This window comes from Haematobia irritans, chromosome 1 (assembly GCF_050003625.1).
Source record: "Haematobia irritans isolate KBUSLIRL chromosome 1, ASM5000362v1, whole genome shotgun sequence".
Taxonomy (NCBI): Eukaryota; Metazoa; Arthropoda; class Insecta; order Diptera; family Muscidae; genus Haematobia; species Haematobia irritans.
This window is the reverse complement of record NC_134397.1, coordinates 108746878-108770375: the sequence shown is the minus strand read 5'-3', so window position 1 is coordinate 108770375 and position 23498 is coordinate 108746878. Positions and strand designations below refer to the sequence as shown.

Sequence of the window (23498 nt, the reverse complement as noted above, 5' to 3'; positions counted from 1 at the left end):
ACAATGCGTTCATTTTAACTTAAAGAAGGTATCACTTTTTTTTAGGTGTACGCCGTAAATGTATGTCAAATACCTTACAGTTTACGGCAGACCATCTCTGATTATAATACGGCGTTCTCACCAAGCATGTTTTAGGGTTTGAAATGTTTTCCCTTTATAAACATTTCAAAACGAGCCGTTTTCCTCATACAAAAAATCATGTTCAAAACACAAGTTTACCTCCAAAACACGTCAATTTTATAATGTAGGTTAGGTTAGGTTAAAGTGGCAGCCCGATTAAGATTCAGGCTCACTTAGACTATTCAGTCCATTGTGATACCACATTGACTAAAAGTACCTATTACATATGGGCACTTCTAGTTTTAACCGCTGAACCTTCTTGATTATTTTTCTTTGTTGAACCAACCAGATTGTTCCAAAAACATTAGCAGACTGCTTAAGTTAACGTTTTCCAGATCCGCCAGTAATCTGAAGCTATATGCTCCTAAAAGTTGCTTGCGCTTTACACAAAATGCAGGACACTCACACAAGAGGTGTTTAATTGATTCTTTTTCCTCCGCATCATGACAGCTCATACAATAGTCATTATACTTCGCGCCAATAGTTTTTGCAAAATCTCCTATCAGGCAGCGACCCGTTATAGCAGATATCAGGAGTGAGATCTGACGTCTCGAGAACATTAGCATATCTAGTGTGCGGTTTAAGTTGAAATGGGGCCATATTTGCTTGGTGTCGTTACAACCCTTGCAATTCTCCCATCGAACATTTGCCATCATAACAGCCTTCTCACGCAGCATGAGCTTGCAGGTAGCTAGGGGCATACCAACAAATTCTAGTTCCCCTGGAATATGTAAGGTAGTCCCTAGCCTTGCCAACTCATCGGCTTCGCAGTTCCCCGGTATGTTCCTATGGCCAGGCACCCATATTAGGTGAATATTGTACTGCTCAGCCATCTCATTGAGAGATTTGCGGCAATCGATGGCCGTTTTCGAGTTGAGGAACACAGAGTCCAAGGATTTTATTGCAGGTTGACTGTCTGAGTATATATTAATGCCCACATTTTTTGGAACATTACTTCTCAGCCAATTCGCCACCTCTCTTATTGCTAATATTTCAGCCTGAAAAACACTACAGTGATTAGGTAATCTTTTCGCTATTTGAAGTTCCAAATCATTAGAATATACTCCGAAACCCACTTGTCCATCCAATTTGGAGCCATCAGTGTAGAAATCTATATATTCTTTATTCCCCGGGGTCTGTGTGCACCACGCCTCACTGTTGGGGATTAGAGTCTCAAACTTTTTGTCGAAAAGTGGACTCGCCAAAGTGTAATCCACTACGTTAGGCACATCTGACATTGTTTTGAGGACAGAACTGTGACCGTAACCTTTTTCCGACCACAGCGATAGTTCGCGCAACCGCACAGCCGTTGTTGCAGCTGACTGTTTGGCCAAAATGTCTAAAGGCAATAGATGCAGCATGACATTAAGGGAATTTGTTCCTGTCTTGCTGAATGCGCCTGAAATACACAAACACGCCATACGCTGAACTTTATCTAAACCAGTCGGTTTCTGAAGTGCCGGCCACCAGACTACAACACCATATAGCATTATAGGTCTAACCACTGCCGTGTATAGCCAATGCACAATTTTTGGTTTTAGTCCCCACTTTTTTCCTATTGCCTTTTTGCACGAGTACAAAGCTACAGTTGCCTTCCTCGCCCTTTCTTCAATATTAAGCTTAAAGTTCAGCTTCCTGTCCAAAATAACGCCAAGGTATTTTGCACAATCACCAAAGGGAATTTCAATACCCCCTAAGGAAATAGGCCTAACCGTGGGAGTTTTGCGATCTTTGCAGTACATGACTAATTCTGTCTTTGCGGGATTTACCCCAAGACCATTATCTTTCGCCCATTTTTCAGTCATCCGGAGGGCCCTCTGAATAATATCTCTGATTGTGGATGGGAATTTTCCCCTGACTGCCAGAGCTACATCATCTGCGTATGCCACCACTTTTATCCTTTCTTTTTCTAGAGTAACCAGAAGGCTATTTATAGCAACATTCCAAAGAAGAGGTGATAGAACTCCTCCTTGGGGAGTGCCTCTGTTCACATACTTTTGTATGTTTGCTTGTCCTAGTGTGGCTGAAATACGTCTCTTCATTAGCAGTTCGTCTAACAGCCTGAGTATACATGGATCAACATTCAGAGTTGTCAGTCCATTTAATATCGAGCTCGGATGGACATTATTGAACGCCCCTTCGATGTCTAGAAACGCCACGATTGTGTATTCTTTGACAGATAGTGAGCTTTCAATAAAGCTGACTAGTTCATGTAGTGCGGTCTCAGTAGACCTGCCCTTCGAGTATGCATGCTGTCGTTTCGAGAACAAACTTGAATCGATGCTAGTTCTAAGATAAATATCTATCATCCTCTCCAGAGTCTTAAGTAGGAATGAGGATAAGCTGATTGGTCGGAAATCCTTCGCCCTCGAGTGAGAGGCTTTTCCCGCTTTAGGTATGAAAACGACTTTTGTTTCCCTCCACTTTCCTGGGATATATGATAAGTTGATACATCCTTTATATATCACCGACAACCAGGGGATAATTTTGTCAGTTACAGCTTGTAACTCCGCCGGAGTAATTCCATCAGGTCCAGGGGATTTGAATGGTCCAAAGCTTTTTAGCGCCCATCTTATTCTAGTTTCCGATACAATGTCCTCGACAGGAAACGACCGCTGAGCAACTGTGGCACCGCCAGTACATGGTTCAACCGTCTGATTTCCAGGAAAATGTGTGTCCAATAGTACCTCCAGCGTCTCCTCACTGGACGTTGTCCAATTGCCCTCCGATGTTTTAATGAAACCTGGAGCGGAGTTGGTGGATGCTAGAACCTTCCGTAGTCTGGAAGCCTCGGACGTATTCTCAATACTGCTGCAGTAATCATTCCAAGAGTTATGCTGAGCCTTTCTCAGTTCTCGCTTGTATCCTCTCAGAATCTTCTTGTAAGCGTCCCAGTCCTCAGAAGCTCTGGTGGACTTTGCCTTGTTAAAGAGCTTCCTGCAGGATTTCCTCATATTACTTAATTCCGTAGACCACCATGGAGGTCGATGTTTCCCCCTTGGCTTTCCTCTAGGGCATGCAGCTTTCAGTGAGATGTTGAAGGCCTTAGTAATCCGCTTCACTGCGTATTCGATATCTTGCACAGTGCTCATATTTGTCTCTGGCATTTCCGGTATCATCATATTGAACGATTCCCTATACCTATTCCAGTCAGCTTTCCTAACATTTGGCGGAAATATGATCTTGGTGATATGAACATCAAATTTGAAACTGATGTAGCGATGATCTGAGAAGCTGTGTTCACTTAAAACCTGCCACTCAGATATCATTTCATTCAGTTCTTGCGAGGCCAAGGTGATGTCCAAAACCTCTTGCCTGTTTTTAGTGACAAAGGTTGGGGCATCTCCCTTATTGCAAACTACCAGATTAGTACGCAAAATAAACTCTATTAGCGACTCTCCCCTTGCATTAGTATCACTACTTCCCCATATACTATGATGTGCATTCGCATCGCATCCCATAATGAGTTTCGTCTTTGTTTTCCGTGACTCCTCCACTAAGGTCTTAACGGCATATGGAGGCATCTCCCTGTCATGTCCCATGTAGACCGAAGATACCCAATATTTGCATTTGGCTATTTCTAAACTTGCAACGACAGTGTCTGTATTGCACATTGAGGGAAGCAGAAACAAATTGAGCTCGTTTTTAGCAATTATACAGGCTCGATTTACATCATTACCAGTATACTGCAATAGTTTGAACCCCGGAGTACTTATTTCACATATTTTGTTTTTGTAAACATATGGTTCTTGAATAAGAACTATATCTATGTCCCCTTTCGTCAGGAGAACTTTTAAGGCAGCACATGCAGCCTTACAATGATGAAGATTTATCTGGAGGATCCGTAGGACCATCGAGATTTTCAACAACCGTCACATCAGCCGCTTCAATCGAGTCATCAAGAATGTCCTCTTCAGAGATATCGGTGACTCTCGCAATAACCATAGGTTCAACTTTGGTGAGTTCTGAGGCAGTAGAAGCCTCCTCACGCATACGGTATCTATCCATGTCTTCAAATGTCTTGGTATCCCCCTCGACTTCGCAAGAGGATCCGCTTACTTCTGATTCAGACAGAGGCTTGTCCATTTCTGAATCCTTTAGCTGATCGTTTTTATACACCTTCATTTGGATATAATGAAAGCCATAACATACACGGCCCTGGGACTTTGCTAGATGTGGCAAAGACTGAGTGTTCAATATAAACACTGCATGCCGTCTTGGCCCATCCACTTCATCCAAACGGCCAACCTTCCAATCAGCTGTTGGAAGATCTGGATTGCATTGTTTCAGTCTATTTAAAATAGATTCAGGGTCAGGAGGGTTTGCAGGTATCCACGCATGTGCTCTTGGTCTAGCCGGTATGTCTTTCTTCTCGACTAACTCTAGAGCATTTTATAATGTAAAGCCCCCCAATTTGAAATATGTTCTGACTGAACATACTCTTTTCAAAATATATGACAAATTATTAAAATAAATTTCATAGGAAAAACGAATAAACATAGGCTTTGAAGAACGTAGGAACGTGAAAATAACTAAAAATGTTTCCACTTTGCGATCGCGGTATTTATTTGAACAAACGGTGCGTATATTTGTTTAAAACATCTCAACTCGGTGTGAACGGCGAAATGTTTTGGAAAAACGAATAAGGAAAACGAGTCAGCCAGAAAAAAGTGCCTTCAAAACTAAAGGAAAAAATGTTTATCAATTTAGTTTAGCCATTTTATTTGCATTAAGTTAAATTTTTGTGTGAAATAAAAAAAAAATTACTTGTTTCAGTAAAAAATCGTAAACTGAAAGCAGTTAGGAATAGTTCATTAACTGGAATAAGACATGGAATTTTACTAATACTTTTTTACTAAAATTTTTTTTTGATTTCAATCACGAAAATCGCGGATTCAATCATTTTTTTAATTGAAATGTCTTCAATCACGAAAATGATAGTATCAATCACCCATTTTGATTGAAAACCAACACGATTTTCAATTAAAAATTTAATTGACTTTTGTCACGGAATCAATTAATTGTGTGATTGAATCAATTAAAAACGTGATTGATTTTTAACATAAAATTCAATCACATTTTTAATTGAATCAATAAAAATTTTAATTAATTTCGCGACAAAAAACAATCAACTATTTGATTCATTCAATTAAATAATTAATTGAAATTGGCTATAAATTTCAATCGAAAAATGTATATATTGCGACCCCAAAATCGTATTTAATTTTATTTGAAATAAAAGAATATATGTGTTTCTTATAAAACATATTTAATATTTTATTATTTTTTGAATTATGCAATAGACAAATAAATTTGGTTCTTGTCATTTGTGGTTTGTTCTAACATAACTTACAAATACAATTACATAAATTATATAAATCATTATCTTCCTTATAATAATAACCATGTTAGCATGGTCCTTCTAATATGTAGATGCGCCTAGATTTCCAATAAATCAGCAGCCTGTAAGCTAAATTAGTTTTTCTGAAAGTAAACAGAATAATTCGAATTTAATTTTGTTAAATTAAAAGTTAATTTTGTTAAACATTACCTGCATAGAATATCAAGTTCAATTCTTAGTTCCAGGTTGCAGATTTATAATCTTCTTTTGCAGTTGTAGTCTTTTAGCATAAAAAGGTGTATTAAGGAGCTCGGTAATTTAATTTTAGTAACAATTCCTTTCCAAAATTTCCGCACATTGAAATCGTCTATTAAAATTTGAACCAATCGTAGACAAAAATAATGGGAGAAAGCAATGTAATATTTGGTATTATATTGATGATACTTTGCAAATTCTAAAAATAGAAAAAATATATAAATGGGAAATACATATTTTTATTATTTTCGGATATTTTTCATATTTTTAAATCCAAAAGAAAGAACTTTTTTACCATTACATAATTCAGCTCATTAGTTTATATATCAGATATACTGCTATCTACTTGGGTTCAAACTGAAAAAGGCAGGTAAAACAAAAATACAATTTAATGCCAACGCCACTTCGCAACTTCAAGGTGAATCTTCCAACAAACCCATACCGCTCTTGGTTTTAAGAAAACTAGGAGTGAAAAAAAAATATAATTTTAAAAGATCAACACGGTACCCACTTTTTTGTTGCAAACATATTCTTACATATTTGATAAAATGATGGAGTTGATGGGATTGATTGGTCAATTTCACGAAATAAAATTGGTTACTAAAAGAAATGAATAAAAAATATATTATTTTAGTCCGTTTAATGTAAACAGGCTTCAATGGAAAACGGTATTCACATTTCACAATTTCTTACCTTCAATAAACGTAGATTGTTTTCCATTTTTACAATACCACAAAACACAAACACAGGTAATTTCAAATGCGTTCTCTCATATATTTTTTCAAACCTTTACCACGTGGCCATTTGTTGTTGCACACTTTATTTATTTCAACCCTTTACTATGATTTGTTGTTGCGTTCAAAATATTTATGTACACATTTTCAATGCAGCAGACAGAATGTCGCCAATCATGTTTTTCAATTTACGCGAAAAAAACCCAACCGTTCGTTACAAGTTACTTCTACAGACTGATCTCTCCATCATACAATGTTGAATACCCATTCTCTTGTTCTCTTTTCGCTCTTTCCATTGCTCAAAATTATTCAATTTCAATCACAAGTGATTGGATCAATCACATGTGTAATTGGAAACGGAAAAAATTTCAATCACGTTTGTAATTGAAAATTATTTCCGAATTGATTGAATCAATTAATATTTTAATTGGAAACGTAACAAATATCAATCATTTTTTAATTGGGTTTTATTCGGATTTGATTAAATAATTAATTGAATCAATTAACATATTAATTGAATCCGTTTCCAAATTCAATTAAGTTTTTAATTGAAAAAATGTTGGTGATAATTTTTTGTGTGTGGGTATAAGAATTTACTACTGAACAAGAAATTTTTTTTTTCACTGATAACAAAGCATTCGTAAAAATAAACAAAAACCGAACTAAAACCAAGTTTCCTCAAATTTAGTAAAAGTTATTCTGGACGACAGTGCTCGTGTCGATCAAATCCCATATATTGTGCACATTATATGTTAAGTCCGAAGGCATAACCGATACTGCTGCATGTTTAAGGGATCGATAACACATTTACCGATTATTTAGTCATCGCCGACAAGTCGTATCGATCCGACACACTGTAAGATTCTTTACAAACACCGACATTCCGTCCGGAATAACTGATAGTCTGTAAAGCGCATAAAACGATAACACTGACTTCCTTTATTATAGAAAGCTTATCATACATACGAATAACACTTGGCATAGAAAAATATTTTAGTTCATTCGTACTAAGAAGTATTCAATCCTTTCAAAACTTAAGAAAACACACTTGTTAGAATATAGGAAATTTTCCTATATTTCTTTTATCTATCTGTAATCGATACCTGTCATCGATATGTTTGGGTTGTTTTTTTAGTTGGAATCGCGTTGTTATGGTATACGGAGAGATTGTTAGAGAATAATATAGTAAAAAATATTATAAATAACAAATAAAATATTTGTTTAGTTTATTGTAAATTAGTGAGAAAATGTTTCGTTTTCTCAAAATTAATGAACATAAATAACAAACAATAATTCTATCATTGTTCGTGATGGTGTATAAAGAAAGAAAACAGCAACAGAAAAACAACCCTTCATTCGTCTTCAATTTGGAATCTTCAATTATGAGGTAACATTCATACAGTGACGCTAACCTTTTGTGAAAAAATTGGTTTATGATTTTTTATATTTGTAGTTATTGAAATTGTAAAAGGAGGACAAAATCGTTACGCAGCATCTTATTAAAAGTGAAAGGAACAACAAGAAGAAAAGCATTACGTTTTACAGTTGATAACTTTACATGGAATAATAAACTAATATTTCAAGGCCAGTCGATGCTGTTAATTCTTAATAAATATATTTAATATGTTAATAAAACATGTCTTTTATTGAAGAAAAAATGTCTATATAAAAAAAAAAAACTGTATTTAAAAACGAAGGTAAGCAGATCTAATTTTGAAGTAAAAGGTTTACCACAAATATGTAAGATTTGTCTCAAGGCATTATAAAGATGTAAAGTCATGCAATCAGGTGACTAATATCGACATTCATATTGTCAAAGGCTTTGTTTACGTTTAGTAGGTTTGTTTACATACATATTGCTTTTTATATACATTGTGTTATTTGTATGGGGTTAGTTTTATAAAAGAATTTTCTTAAAAAAAACTCTTTTATTTATATATACTATGTTCACAAAAACCTAATTCAAAGTGCGCAAAATTACAATTCGGGAACAGCTCAAAGAATCACAATATGGCATAAGGCAAATAAATGTTAGAGAAAGTATCGCTAAACTGAATCGAGGCATTAAGGAATCTAAGAGATGCAATAGCAATAAATCATGTGGGACTTCTGGCAAGTCTTAGTGATCTCATATCAGCCGTTTATTTGGATCAGTAACGAGAGCCAAAACGAGAATCGTTTAAAACATTGAGCGCTCTACTAGGTTATCTACCCCATGAATCGGTGGCTCCATTTTTCCACATTGTATCTTCCTACTTACGATGCGCAATGTCCCACATTCAACCCAACATACAAGAGGATTCATTGCTACTCTTAGATGTTTTGCTAATACACATACCCATACCCGACTCATAGCGCAAACATTTTACAAAATTTTCTAGAAATGATATATCGAGTTAGGGACGAAGGTGATAAAGCTGGTCGAATGTTAACAAAAATATGGGTCAAAAGCAGACAAGTATAAACGTCGTTCCAAGATATTGCAGCGTTTACAACAAATGCTTGAAACATTGGCCGTATTCAAGCTTAAGCAAAAACATGACTTGAAATCTGTATCATTATGGAATAAAACGTTTATTTGCTGCAGAACAGAGAAGTGATTTATCGCATTTGTTTAATCGGTCTAATAAAAATGAGATGAATATGAACAATTGCGCAACTAGATATCGATCACTTGATGCCTTTACTATTGGAATCATGGCTGGAAGTAAGACTCCAAAAAGGGACTGGTTCAATAAGAGGTATAAAAACCTTACTAGCGCTTGATGAGGAAATTATATACCCACAATCAAATTACTTAATTTTATTTTTAGAACTTCAGAGGCTCATTAAAAACGAACGGCAACCAATCTAGCAAAATTCAGAAGTTACTTTTCTCCTCTCATCGAGTAGTTTCGACTGGGATGATTTTTTGTTTGGAGCCAAAAAGTTGAAAATTGCACCACAGTGTAATTCTCTGCGATATAGTACAAAAGAATGAAATTATACGGCCCGGGAGAGTTTACAGAGTTTTACTGCAAAAACCAGAATGTCCTGTACAAGGTTGTAGAGCATTTACAAACTATTCAGGTAAAGGGCGCCCACAACGTCTTGGAGGGCAAAAAACATATAATGAATTTATTTTATTGGCTAAAACCCCATAAAATATAGACAATTTGGAAATGCAGAAAATTCGGAACGTTGCTGAATCGAAACCTATTTTGTTTAAAATGAAACATATGAATAACATATTTTTTCATACTTGTTGTTAAGGTTTCAACATAATCATCCCAAACTAAATACAAAATTTTTAGAATATCAAAAAATAAAAAGCCAAACATCGATTTAAGTTTAAGTATGTGTATATGTATTTTGTTTGTATAATTATATGTATCAAAGTTTTAAGTTTAAAGCTTTCGATAATTGCATAAAAATAAAATTTTCAAAATTCTATTTCAAGTTGAAATTTAGGCCTGAGCCCAACGATCTTGTAAGCAGGATATTTGATTGGCAGAAGAAGTCCAAAAAACGTTCCCTCTGCGGTGCGAATGTAGTGTACAGGTACTGTGTTTATTTCCTCATCATAGAAAGATTGCTTAGCAGAGAGATGTTCGTTAATTTCATTTTCATAGGACTCCATCGATAGGTAGTCCACTTCCAGACTGGCATTGCTTTCATTCTCCAAAGATTCCATTGAGTTGATCTTTTGGCTGGATTGCTTCCTTAGTTTCAAGAGCTGCTTCATCATCTTTCCAATACTGTATGAGACTTTCTTGTTACTGATTGCGATATCCATTTTGTTGAATTGGTTGTGAGAGATTTCTACGCACATTTTAAATGTGATTTTCTTTTTTGAGTTCTTTACAGAACGAAAAATCGATTGAGAATGATATTTTATTCCGGAGTGCTGCTGCTTTTATACTCTCAAGGCAGATACTCTCAAAATTCGGAAATAGTTTATAAGCAGGTAGTTGTAAAAATACCAAATTCATAGACAAAAGACAGTGCATTACAATAGGGAGTCTGTCCTTCCAAATTGTGTTCATTAGGTTAATGTACTTTATTGGTATTGAAAATAAACTGAGAGTTATGTTTTTCTTTCAACCAATTTGTGTATGGTTGTTAGAGATACTAACATCATGTAACAAATTTCAGAAGGATCGGATGAAATTTGCTTCTCTTAGAGACTCCGCAAGGCAAATCGGGGGATTGATTTATATGGGGGCTACATATAATTATGGGCCGATATGGACCAATTTTTGTCTGGTTGTTAGATAACATATATTAACATCATGTACCATCTATTGCTGCATTGAAATTAGTAGTTACTTTAAATGCTCTTTCACACAAAGACAAAAAGATACATACCTCGATATCTTTTTTGCCTCGCCGTACAGCCATCTCCAATTTCAGGCAAATGCGGTTGTAAACCCTCTGGAAATTTTAAATATTTAAAATATGGACCTGCCCACCAATATACATTACTTACCATAAACCGGTTGATCATGAATTTCAATGTCTGGCACAGACAAAGGTAACTCTTATGCAGTATGGCACTTATGACATACAGCCACGTCAGATTGATGCCTTTTAGATGTCCAAGGTATTTCAGTTCTATCCCCCATTTCAGACAATTCAAGACATCGCATTAGTTTTTGTTTCCTTTGCTGTGGTGTCGCTGACCGTTTTCTTGTTGGGGGAGAACATGTCCGACTTCTATGTCGTCTAGCATGTGGTGACCGCGAATGACTATGCTTTGACCACACCACTTGCAATAGAAGATTGGGCTTGTGTATTCGATCGGGAATTATCTATACTATTGGCCAATGTATTGCAATGATCACCATCTGTAGCATTTTCAGTAGATGGTGGAGTTACAATTTGCTCTGAATTAAAAGAATGTTCCGCCACATTTGGTGTCGCGGTGTCCATCAGTTCCTTTTTGACCAGACCACTTTCCAATGAAGGTTGTTCTTGTATATCGTATTTGAATTGGTAGAATGTTAAGTCTTGACGTAGTTACAGTTTGTTCTGTTCCATCTGTGGTTCGTGCATCGATAAGTGCCATTGTTTTATCCAAATCGCCTTGAGGTTCCTGTTTAACTAAGTTGCCAACTTGGGTGGTGGTAACTTGAAAATCACCATTTGTTGGCTCTTGATTTCTTTCTGATGTTCTCCATCACTACTACTTAGCATTTTTGGTCTGTGATGCGTGCCCAGTACTTTCTTTGTTACATAGAGAATCATTGTTAGTATCCAACAATGTTGATGGTTTCTCTTCAACTACTTGCTCCTTTATATATGCATTCAACAATACGACAACACTACACATACACAAAATGTCAACTTAAGTGATCTGCCATTTTAGTTTGACATTATTAATATCATGAGGGGTACACACGCTTGTTCGTGACTTTACCTTTAATTAATATACCTTGGATTTGTCCAAATGAATGAAAAAAGTTCGATAAAATCATTCAATATATGACTTCAATTCAGTTAAATTTTTTCATTCTGTAGTATATGGTACATAAATATTGGAAAATGTTAACTAATATATGGAATGCATTCTACCTAATTTTTACGAAAATCACATCGTTCAAACAAATAAAAATGTCTTTGACGCTATACGAAGTTCAACTTTCTTCACAATGAGTTCATTTTAACTTAAAGAAGTGGTCACTTTTTTCTGGGTGTAGGAACATAGCATAAGACATGGACTGTGTACCTTTTATTGTTGTTTTATGCCTTTGCCAATAAAATATGTAAACATTGAACTAAAACACTCAAAACTTCTTTAATTTCAAATTATCGGCTTCGAGCGATTATTGCTTTTATGCCGAACATCGGCTTCGGCCAAAACCGCTATGGCCGAGCTCTACTCTCGCTGGCCTTACATTTCGTTTAGGACGACAGTTTTGTTTGTTTGTTTTAATGTAAGACCCAAGTATTTAATACATTATTGAAATGTAAGTGGATTATTAACACACGACCCCGTAATAATTATTCTTGATCAAGAATATCTTGAAAATTAGTTTGTTATTAATCATTTGTTCTTTACAAAATTGAACTATTGGCGATTACATCGTACTTCACAATGAAGTTAAATAATGATCGATCTGAAAATAATGAATGGAACATTTTAAAGTGTTCTTTGTTAACTATGAAATAAATTTCCAAAATGAACAAACTTGGATACTCTGAAAAGCAGACACTTCTCAAAAGTGGATAATTTTCGTGAGACGTTATATTAAAACATTACAATTAACTTCTCATAAGTATACACCTCCCAAATGTGGACAAAATTTAGGCGACCGTGGGTGTCCACTTCTGATAGGTTTCACTGTATATTAAATTTTTTCTCTGAAACTTCAAAATATGTCTTATTAAAGACTTAATGTCAGAAAAGAACAGTGCTTGATATAAACGAAATGGACTATAATTTTTGGAACAAACACCCAGAAAAAAGTGCCTTCGAAACTAAAGGAAAAAATGTTTATCAATTTAGTTTATTAAGTTAAAATTTTGTGTGAAATAATAAAATTTACTTTTAAAAAAAAGTAAAAAAAACTGAAAGCAGTTGGGAATAGTTCATTAACTAGAATAAGCCATGGAATTTTACTAATACTGTTTTCTTCGCTGGGTATAAGAATTTACTACTGAACAAGAAAATTTTATTCACTGATAACAAAGCATTCATAAAAATAAACAAAAACCGAACTACCACCAAGTTTCCTCAGATTTAGTAAAATTTCTTTTAAAATTATAATTCTGACTTCCTTTATTATAGAAAGCTTATCATACATACGAATAACACTTAGCATAGAAAAATATTTTAGTTCATTCGAACTAAGAAGTATTCAATCCTTTCAAAACTTAAGGAAACACATTTGTTAGAATATAGGAAATTTTCCTATATTTCTTGTATCTACCAGTAATCGATACCTGTCATCGATGTAATCGATATGTTTGCGCGTGGGTTGTTTTTTAGTTGGAATCGCGTTGTTATGGTATACGGAGAGATTGTTAAAAATAATATAGTAAAATAATATAATATAATAAAACATATAAAATATTTGTTATTTTAAATTAGTGAGACAATTTTTCGTTTTTTCAAAATTATTGAACATAAATAACAAACAATAAGTCTATCACTGTTCGTGAATAACAACCCCTTCATACGTCTTCATTTTGGAATCTTCAATTATCAGGTAACGTTCATACAGTGACGCTAACCTTTTGTGAAAAAATTGGTTTATGGTTTTTTATATTTGTAGATATTGAAATTGTAGAAGGAGGACAAAATCGTTATGCAGCATCTTATTAAAAGTGATTCTTAATAAATACATTTAATATACTAATAAAACATGTCTTTTACGAGTATTGAAGAAAAAACTACTTATATAAATAAATAAAACTGTATTTAAAAACGAAGGTAAGCAGTTCTAATTTTGAAATAAAAGGTTTACACAAATATGTAAGATATGTCCAAATGAATGAAAAAAGTTCAATAAAATCATTCCATATATGAATTCAATTCAGTTAAATTTTTTCACTCTGTAGTATAGTGGTACGTAAATATAGGAAAATGTTAACTAATATATGGAATGCATTCTACCTAATTTCTACGAAAATCACATCGTTCAAACGAATAAAAACGTCTTTGGCGCTATACGAAGTTCAACTTTCTTCACAATGAGTCCATTTTAACTTAAAGAACTGGTCACTTTTTTCTGGGTGAACATTATTTTTTATTGCAAAAATAAAAATGTTATACAATTTTTTTTGAAATATTCGAAGAAATTCATTTTCGATACATGTTTTCGAAACGATTTTTTCTTTGCGTGTAGCCAGAAATTAAAAAAATATTTTGAGCTAGTTTTATTAAATACAGTAAGTAATGGAGTAATTATAAGAAAAAAACTCATATAAGAAAGTTTAAAATGGTTTCGTATAAGAAAAACGATTATAAGAATGCCGGACGACAATATCATTATAAATATATTTTCATCAGAAAATTTGGTTGTGCAACTACTTACACTGAAAAAACAGTGAACTTACCAGGAAGAAAAATTTTGGTTAATTTTTCAAAAATAAGATTATTTTAAGAAAATTTTAAATAGTGGTATTACAAACGCTGACATCACGCAGATATCACAAAAATAAGTAAATATTTTTAGACGAATTCAAGAAAATTTTTTTCACTAGTTAAAGAAAATTTTGTAGTTTGAAGGAAATATGTGGAGTTGAAAATTGTAAGAATGTCTTTAGTGCCATACATTCGAGATGGGTGCATTTGAAGTCAAATTAAGTAAATATTTATGCTTCATTTGTATATAATTTTTCCCGGTTTTTTTGTTCATTTAACTAGCGTACGCAAAAAATTATTAGTGTAAAGGAAACTTTCTCCAAAAATAATAATTCCATGAACTAAAATAAAGTTAAAGCGACTTTATTGAAATAGAGAGTTCACTTTTTTGAGTGTAGATATACCGGCCAATGTAAGTAAAGCTTACACCCTCAAAAAATCGCTTTTCTACCATATGTTCCAAGCATATTTCGCAGGAAGCACATATATTATTGGATACTGTCGAAACATTATTATGTTTGTTTTATGTGAATATATTATATGTTTGGAAGCATTTTGAGGCCAAAAATATTATATGCGTGGAAGAATATTCCCCAAAGAAGATTGTGCTCATTCCCTCACATAATTTTCACTTCCACGAAATTTTTTAGTTCTTGGCATCTTTTTCTGTAATACAAATAACGTTAAAGAAATTATTAAATTTTATAAATTTTTTAAATTTTACCTTTCGCCTGGGCGGAGAATCGAACCGACGACCATACAGTTTGTAAGCCAACGCACTATCCACCGGGCTACGTAGCTGTTATGGTCATCAATAGATAATTATCGTTATAAGTTATATTTATATAGCATAGTCTGCGGCGCCCACGAGCCGATGCAAAAAAAAAAACATTATTTAACAGCATGCCCCAAACATAATATATTCTAACATATTAACATATGTGTCCCAAACATTTAGTGCTAGTTTAGGAACATTGCATGTGCACTTAAATATATTGTGTTTAAAAATTCTGCACGAAACATAATTTATATCGGAACATATGAAAAACATATTTTTCTAACAGTGTAGAACAAGCTGTAAAAGTCCTGTGGATTTTAAACGATTCAATGTTATTTTCACTATACAATTTTTGAAGAAACGACTTATTTAATTCGTTATAGAATAATAATAGTTCTTGCAAAGCTATTTGCGTATTAATATTATGAACAAAGTAATAACTAACAAGTATATACGGCCGTAAGTTCGGCCAGGCCGAAGCTTATGTACCTTCCACCATGGATTGCGTAGAAACTTCTACTGAAGACTGTCATCCACAATCGATGGCAAGATATCTTAAAACTTTCTAACACCGTAATATATACCACATAGTCCATACGTGGTATATTAAACTAAAAAAGGCCGATTAAATACGTATATAATTAAGTTTAAATTTTCTATAGAAATAAAATTTTGACAAAATTTTGACAAAATAAAATTTTGACAAAATGTTCTATAGAAATAAATTTTGACAAAATTTTCTATAGAAATAAAATTTTGACAAAATTTTCTATAGAAATAACATTTTGACAATGTTTTCTATAAAAATAAAATTTTGTTAGATTATTTTTGGCTCGAGTGGCAACCATGATTATGAACCGATAAGGACCAATTTTTGTGTGATTGGGGATCGCCTATATATAACTATAGACCGAAAATCTGGGGATCGATTTATATGGGGGTTATATATAATTATGGACCGATATGGACCAATTCTTGCATGGTTGTTAGATACCATATACTAACACCACGTACCCAATTTCAACCGGATCGGATGAATTTTGCTCCTCTAAGAGGCTCCGGAGGTCAAATCTGGGGATCGGCTTATATGGGGGCTATATATGTAATTATGGGCCGATATGGACCAATTTTGGCATGGTTGTTAGAGACAATATACTAACACCACGGACCAAATTTCAATCGGATGGCTTTTGCTCCTCTAAGAGGCTCCGGAGGTCAAATCTGGGGATCGGTTTATATGGGGGCTATATATAATTATGGGCCGATGTGGACCAATTTTGGCATGGTCATTAGAGAACATATACCAACACCATGTAGCAAATTTCAGCCGGATCGGATGAAATTTGCTTCTCTTAGAGGCTCCGCAAGCCAAATCGGGGGATCGGTTTATATGGGGGCTATATATAATTATGGACCGATGTGGACCAATTTTTGCATGGTTGTTAGAGACCATATACTAACACCGTGTACCAAATTTCAGCCGGATCGGATGAAATTTGGTTCTCTTAGAGGCTCCGCAAGCCAAATCGGGGGATCGGTTTATATGGGGGCTATATGTAATTATGGACCAATGTGGACCAATTTTTGCATGGTTGTTAGAGACCATATAGCAACACCATGTACCAAATTTCAGCCGGATCGGATGAAATTTGCTTTTCTTAGAGGTTCCGCAAGAAAAATCGGGGGATCGGTTTATATGGGGGCTATATATAATTATGGACCGATGTGGACCAATTCTTGCATGGTTGTTAGAGAACATATACTAACACCATGTACCAAATTTCAGCCGGTTCGGATGAAATTTGCTTCTTTTAGAGCAATCGCAAGCCAAATATGGGGGCTATACGTAAAAGTGAACCGATATGGACCAATTTTTGCATGGTTGTTAGAGACTATATACTAACACCATGTACCAAATTTCGGCCGGATCGGATGAAATTTGCTTCTCTTAGAGCAATCGCAAGCCAAATTTGGGGGTCCGTTTATATGGGGGCTATACGTAAAAGTGGACCGATATGGCCCATTTTCAATACCATCCGACCTACATCAATAACAACTACTTGTGCCAAGTTTCGAGTCGATAGCTTGTTTCGTTCGGAAGTTAGCGTGATTTCAACAGACGGACGAACGGACGGACGGACATGCTCAGGGGCCAAATCACCGCATTCTTCATCGAGTTCTGTTTCGTATCGAGAAACATTTCGATCGCTGTAAAATTTTGGATCACCGCATTCGATCGTAATTTATTTTGTCTACTACTTTTTTTTTACATTGCTGTAAACATATGGTAATAAGAAATTGGAAGCAAAAGTTGATTTCAAAATAACTTTTTGTGATCAAAATATGTATATGTGTAAAAATTATTATGAATCCATGTGTTTTTGTTTTCCTCGTCTTCGGATTCAGAGGATGAGTACAAAGTGGCATTAGTAAGGAAAAATATTCGAGACAAAATCAGTCGTTTAGCATTGCCTGAATTGCATTGCCTGTAAGTGATTCTATTTTGAAGTGAGTGTTTTTAACTAATTGTGTTTTTAACATCCATAGATTTAAAAGACGCTTTCGTCTGTCAAAAGAAGCTTTTAAATATGTTCTTGAAAAATGAGTTTTTTGAAGCGGCTACTGATCATTCCTTTCTTTGTTCCGTTTCCCTAAATGCAAGTAATATTATATTTTCTTAAATGTATTTTGCCAAAATATATAAATAATACATCCATTTTCACCAACTACTTGTTTCTTTTTGTTTACCTTTTTTCTGCTCAAAAATCACTACATATTTCGTTATGCTACCTATCGTGTTCAACTTCGAGTAGAAACAATTCGATAACGACTGCGGTGATTCGCGTAAACTACATTACGACGACGAAGTACTCGATTTCGACTGCGGTGATTTGGCCCCAGATCGACTCAGAATTTCACCACGACCCAGAATATATATACTTTATGGGGTCTTAGAGCAATATTTCGATGTGTTACAAACGGAATGACAAAGTTAATATACCCCCATCCTATGGTGGAGGGTATAATAAAACTGAGTAATTTTTTATTTATATTTTAATTTTTATTTTATTTTTATTTTAAGGCAGAATGAAGTTATTAAAATTTCAATTTGATAAAACTTAGAACGTTCTTCTATCAGTAGTGAACGGGCTTTAAAACTCCAACATTTAAAAAAAGAAATTTATTAGGCACATTTTTACTTTCCAAGTACACCCTCAAAAAAATCGCTTCTGTAACATATACCACAAACACATGCTGCTTCAAGCATATATATTTTAAGGATTGGTCCAAACAAAATATTGTTTGTATTGTTCAAATATATTAGATGCAAACATATATTAATTTGGAAATATCCTATAAACATATATGTGTTTAGAAAGAGAAACATAGAGAGTATGCAAGTAAAATAATGGAAGTAACCTATTGGCGCCTTAAAAATATATCCACACAAAGAAAATTTCATTAAAAATTTTAACAATACAAACAATATTTTGTTTGGACAAGTCCTAAAAATATATTTGCTTGAAGCAGAATGCGTTTGGGATGTGTATATATAAAGAAGCGATTTTGAGGGTGTAGCAACTCTATACACCCAGAAAAAAGTGACCAGTTGTTTAAGTTAAAATGAACTCATTGTGAAGAAAGTTGAACTTCGTATAGCGCCAAAGACATTTTTATTTGCTTGAACGATGTGATTTTCGTAGAAATTAGATAGAATGCATTCTATATATTAGTTAACATTTTCCTATATTTATGTACCACTATACTACAGAATGAAAACATTTAACTGAATTGAATTCGTATATGGAATGATTTTATTGAAGTTTTTTCATTCATTTGGACAAATCTTTCATATTTGTGGTAAACCTTTTACTTCAAAATTAGAACTGCTTACCTTCGTTTTAAAATACAGTTTTATTTATTTATATAGGCATTTTTTCTTCAATAAAAGACATGTTTTATTAATATATTAAATATATTTATTAAGGATTAACAGCATCGACTGGCCTTGAAATATTAGTTTATTATTCCACTATTTCCAATTTCCATGTAAAGTTACCAACTGTAAAACGTAATGCTTTTCTTCTTCTTGTTCCTTTCACATTTAATAAGATGCTGCGTAACGATTTTGTCCTCCTTTTACAATTTCAATACCTACAAATATAAAAAATCATAAACCAATTTTTTCACAAAAGGTTAGCGTCACTGTATGAATGTTACCTGATAATTGAAGATTCAAAAATGAAGGCGAATGAAGGGGTTGTTATTCTGTTGCTGTTTTTCTTTCTTTATACACTGTTTGTTATTTATGTTCAATACGTTTGAAAAAACGAAAAATTTTCTCACTAATTAAAAAACAAATATTTTATTTGTTATTTATTATATTATTTTACTATATTATTTTTTAACAATCTCTCCGTATACCATAAAAACGTGATTCCAACTAAAAAAACAACCCACGCGCAAACATATCGATTACATCGATGTCAGGTATCGATTACAGGTAAATAAAAGAAATATAGGAAAATTTCTTATATTCAATCAAGTGTGTTTCCTTAAGTTTTGAAAGGATTGAATACTTCTTAGTACGAATGAACTAAAATATTTTTCTATGCCAAGTGTTATTCGTATGTATGATAAGCTTTCTATAATAAAGGAAGTCAGTATTATCGTTTTATAAGAAATTTTACTAAATTTGAGAAAACTTGGTTTTAGTTCGGTTTTTTTATTTTTACGAATGTTTTGTTATCAGTGAATAAAATTTTCTTGTTCAGTAGTAAATTCTTATACCCAGCGAAGAAAACAGTATTAGTAAAATTCCATGCCTTATTCTAGTTAATGAACTATTCCTAACTGCTTTCAGTTTTTTTACTGAAACAAGTAAATTTTATTATTTCACACAACAATTTAACTTAATGGGAATAAAATGGCTATGTTAAACTAAATTGATAAACATTTTTTCCTTTAGTTTCGAAGGCACTTTTTTCTGGGTGTACTTACATTGAGAAATGGTTTCTTGATCTTAGAAAACCCATGCTTACTAGACTTTTGACACCGCTACTGCTTGAATTAAGAAATCTTTTATAAATAAAAGTTGGCCAGACAACCGTATAACACAAATGGTTGTAGTGATAAGGCCTCTATGTATGAGGCCTTCGTATTACCCGCCCTTTGATAAATGTTAACTCTTGTGTGCTTGTATGCGTATTCGTTCGCTGGCTTGGCCACAGCATGAACGAATATACGAATGATAAGACTTGCTAAGTGTCAAATGTGTTCAACTGAAATCAGACGAGTGCTTTCTACCGACGAGGCAGGTTCTGAAAACGCGCCGATACAAAGTAACCAAAAAATTGGCAATAATTCTATTATCGTCGGTTACCATAAGAACAAATAAACGGACTAAACTGTTAAACGCAAAGGCAACGTAAGTAATAATCTTCAATCAAATACCAATGAAAATTTCAAATGTAAAACAAATTCGATTAATAAAATAAAACGGAAAAAACAACGAACTTGTATTTAACGGTATGGATGATGATCGAACATATGTCTCAGGCGGGCTTTTTTTATTTGTTTTTGTTACAAGGTGGTGGAAGAAAGGCTCAGGAGGCACGGGTCAAGAGAAGAGAAACTTTAAACAAATAGCAATATGAATCAAGTATTTCTTCGTTAAAAATAAAAAACTTAAATGAGAATGTGATTTATTAATTAAAATAATTTTTTATGCAAAATTCAGCAAGAGTTAAAAACCGATTTTTTTTATATACACACAAACAACAAGTTATTCAAGGTGATTGCCGAATATTATATTGAACTGTCGCTGCTGAATAAAAATACTACCAGACAGTGGAATATTGTCGTTTTCGTGCAAAAAAAAAAAACAAGAAAAATTTAACAAAAAAATATACATTTTCAGACACAATAACAAATTTGATTTAGATGTACAAGAAAAAATAAGAACATCAAACAATACCCCACATTAAATACAAATCATGAACGGCAACTGCGAAAACCAGACAAAGTGCCAACAAATCTGTTTCAAAAACAAATAAAAGATTTCAGTTTTTTGTCGAGAACAAAAGTGTTTTCACATTTTGCCTAATTATGTATGTTCTGGGATTGTGGCGATTTCTGCTTAGTGGTTGCTGGTAATATGTATGCACGTGATTTACTTCCAAAAATGTTTGTGTGCGTGTTAAGGTGTGCATGTGTGTGTGATGTTAGCTGGCGGCTTTGTTTATTTAATTCTTGTTTAAAAGTCATATGATCACTGGGTGGAAAAAATCTGCGAATACGAATGTGTATTCCACATTCAACATACTGCTCTATGACAAATGAAATGGATTCATATAAGCAAACTCAAATTGTGAAAAATAAAAATCGAAATTCCTAGTAATAAATGGCGAGGCATAACATCCAAGTCTTTTTCCAATATTTATTATAAAATGAACCAGTCAACAAATTGAAATGATTCCCTTAATGTCACACAACAAACAGCTTGACTGCTTCCCTCCCCTTGCTCCCATAAAATTCTATGTATATGGCTCCACACCCAAAAATTGGGTTTGAACGCGCTCACATACGCGTAATTTGGCGTCATCACCACCGGCAGATGGGCAACAGACAAGCTCACAAATGAACGGTCAGAAATAAGCCATTGTATCTACTATATTCCTATATGTTTATGGAATGCAATGGTGGTATTGGCTGTTATACTCTTAGTTGGCAATTTATTTGCTGTTAATATTTTCTCACACCAAGTCTGCTGGCTATTGCTTAACACTCATAGAGCGTATTTGACTTTGGCTTAAACGGTTTTGGTATTTGTATATGTATGTGATGAGTACAAGTGTCTGCCAATTTCTCATATTCTCTTCGACGACCGTATAATCATGTGACTCGTTTAAGTTAACTGAGATTCAAAGCAGAGGCTTTTGACTTTATGTTTTCTCTGTCTTACTGCACAACAAATTGAGCTTAGAATCAAACGTTTTTATACCCTGCTCCACACTGTGGAACAGGGTATTATAATTTGAAATAAATTAAGACAATATTTTACCCAACCTATTAAGAGCATCATTTCTCAAAGTCAACATTAACATGACTAGAAAGTCATGTGACGTTTTTTTTATATACAGTGAAAACTCCCAAAAGTGGACAACTCACGTTCACCTAAATTTTGTCCACTTATGAGACATAACTTACAATGTGATAATATAACAAACGTCTAGCGAAAATTGTCCACTTTTGAGAGGCGTTCGGTTTTCATAGTGTCTAAGTTTGAGAGGTTTCACTGTATTTATCCAATACTCTAAGAATATAGAGATATAGTTATTAGTTGAAGTGCTATACTACGTTTGCACTAGTCTCGACGAATTGCAAATTTCGAAAAAGATTGAGAGCATAGTGTTTAAAATATAGCGCAGACGGTTTAAAATATACACACAAAGATTAACTATACAGCGAACTCGCGGTAACGTGAACTAATTAAAACCAAGCGAGTTCACGTTAGCGAACTTCAGCGAATTTCAGAACAAAACATGGCCATATTCGGGAGGTTTACACGTTCTTGCGTGATAGTCTTTTATTTTTGTTATTAGTAATATTAAAAACTTAATTTAATTTCATGAAAAAATTAAAAAAAAGAGATCGGAGAAATACCAGTGGGTATGGAATTATAAAGCAATTTAAATTAATAATTAAAATTCATGAAAAAAGCCAAACTAAAAAATTTCGTATGTGTATTTGAAATTGTACTTGGCACTGTGAATCTGCTTTTAACGTCAAATTTCATGTTTTTCAGCGTTACGGAGTATTTAGCGAGTTCACGTTATGCGGTGTTGACGTTACCACGAGTGCACTGTATATCGTTTTAAGTTCTGTTTAATATGAAAGTTTGTTTTTATTAATAAAGCAATTGTTCTCTCTTCAGAAAGAATTTTAAAAATTAAAGAACTAATTTTATAACATTAATGAATTGATGAGAACACCGAAAATATTCTTTTTGTTATTTGTAGGAAAACTTCATTAAAACTACAGAATTTCCATTGATTTTCGTACATTTTACATTTCCTTATTAAACGAAAGAGTAAAAAACATCTGAAATGTCTCCGAATGTTACTTTCACAAAATAATGGGAAAGTTACAGCTAAGCACACATATTTTGTGGTCAACTTTTCCGCATGAATTATAAAAAAT

The 23498-nt window shown here is 33.7% G+C and overlaps 2 protein-coding genes and 4 long non-coding RNA genes across 6 annotated transcripts in view; 3 read left to right on the top strand and 3 right to left on the bottom strand.

Moving 5' to 3' along the window:
• The window catches only part of LOC142221641 (uncharacterized), a 51826-nt gene that overhangs the window by 26683 nt on the left and 1645 nt on the right, over positions 1–23498 (bottom strand). The window lies entirely within an intron of this gene.
• LOC142221640 (uncharacterized) lies at positions 5369–6657 on the bottom strand. Its single transcript, XR_012718166.1, has 4 exons — positions 6253–6657; positions 6012–6178; positions 5672–5915; positions 5369–5604 (listed from the first exon to the last, which is right to left on the bottom strand). It is a non-coding gene; the product is annotated as an uncharacterized LOC142221640 (long non-coding RNA).
• LOC142241206 (uncharacterized) lies at positions 7470–8085 on the top strand. The gene is made up of 2 exons (XR_012723529.1): positions 7470–7837; positions 7904–8085. It is a non-coding gene; the product is annotated as an uncharacterized LOC142241206 (long non-coding RNA).
• On the top strand, positions 8274–9895 carry LOC142241198 (uncharacterized). Its single transcript, XR_012723527.1, has 2 exons — positions 8274–9191; positions 9264–9895. It is a non-coding gene; the product is annotated as an uncharacterized LOC142241198 (long non-coding RNA).
• Positions 9774–11768, bottom strand: LOC142241194 (enhancer of split m4 protein-like). The gene is made up of 3 exons (XM_075312942.1): positions 10919–11768; positions 10798–10863; positions 9774–10736 (listed from the first exon to the last, which is right to left on the bottom strand). Exon 3 carries the CDS (start codon positions 10259–10261, stop codon positions 9872–9874), a length of 390 nt encoding a protein of 129 aa, XP_075169057.1. The 5' UTR covers positions 10262–10736; positions 10798–10863; positions 10919–11768; the 3' UTR covers positions 9774–9871.
• LOC142221639 (V-type proton ATPase 116 kDa subunit a 1-like) overlaps positions 20569–23498 on the top strand; it is a 40204-nt gene continuing 37274 nt past the window's right edge. Inside the window, exon 1 of the mRNA XM_075291397.1 lies at positions 20569–20724. The gene's annotated coding sequence lies outside the window, so the exon portion shown is untranslated. The remainder of the gene's footprint in view (positions 20725–23498) is intronic.

Bases quoted from the DNA above. Each gene is read 5' to 3' on its own strand.
- LOC142241194 (XM_075312942.1), bottom strand. From the start codon at position 10,261: ATGTGCGTAGAAATCTCTCACAACCAATTCAACAAAATGGATATCGCA.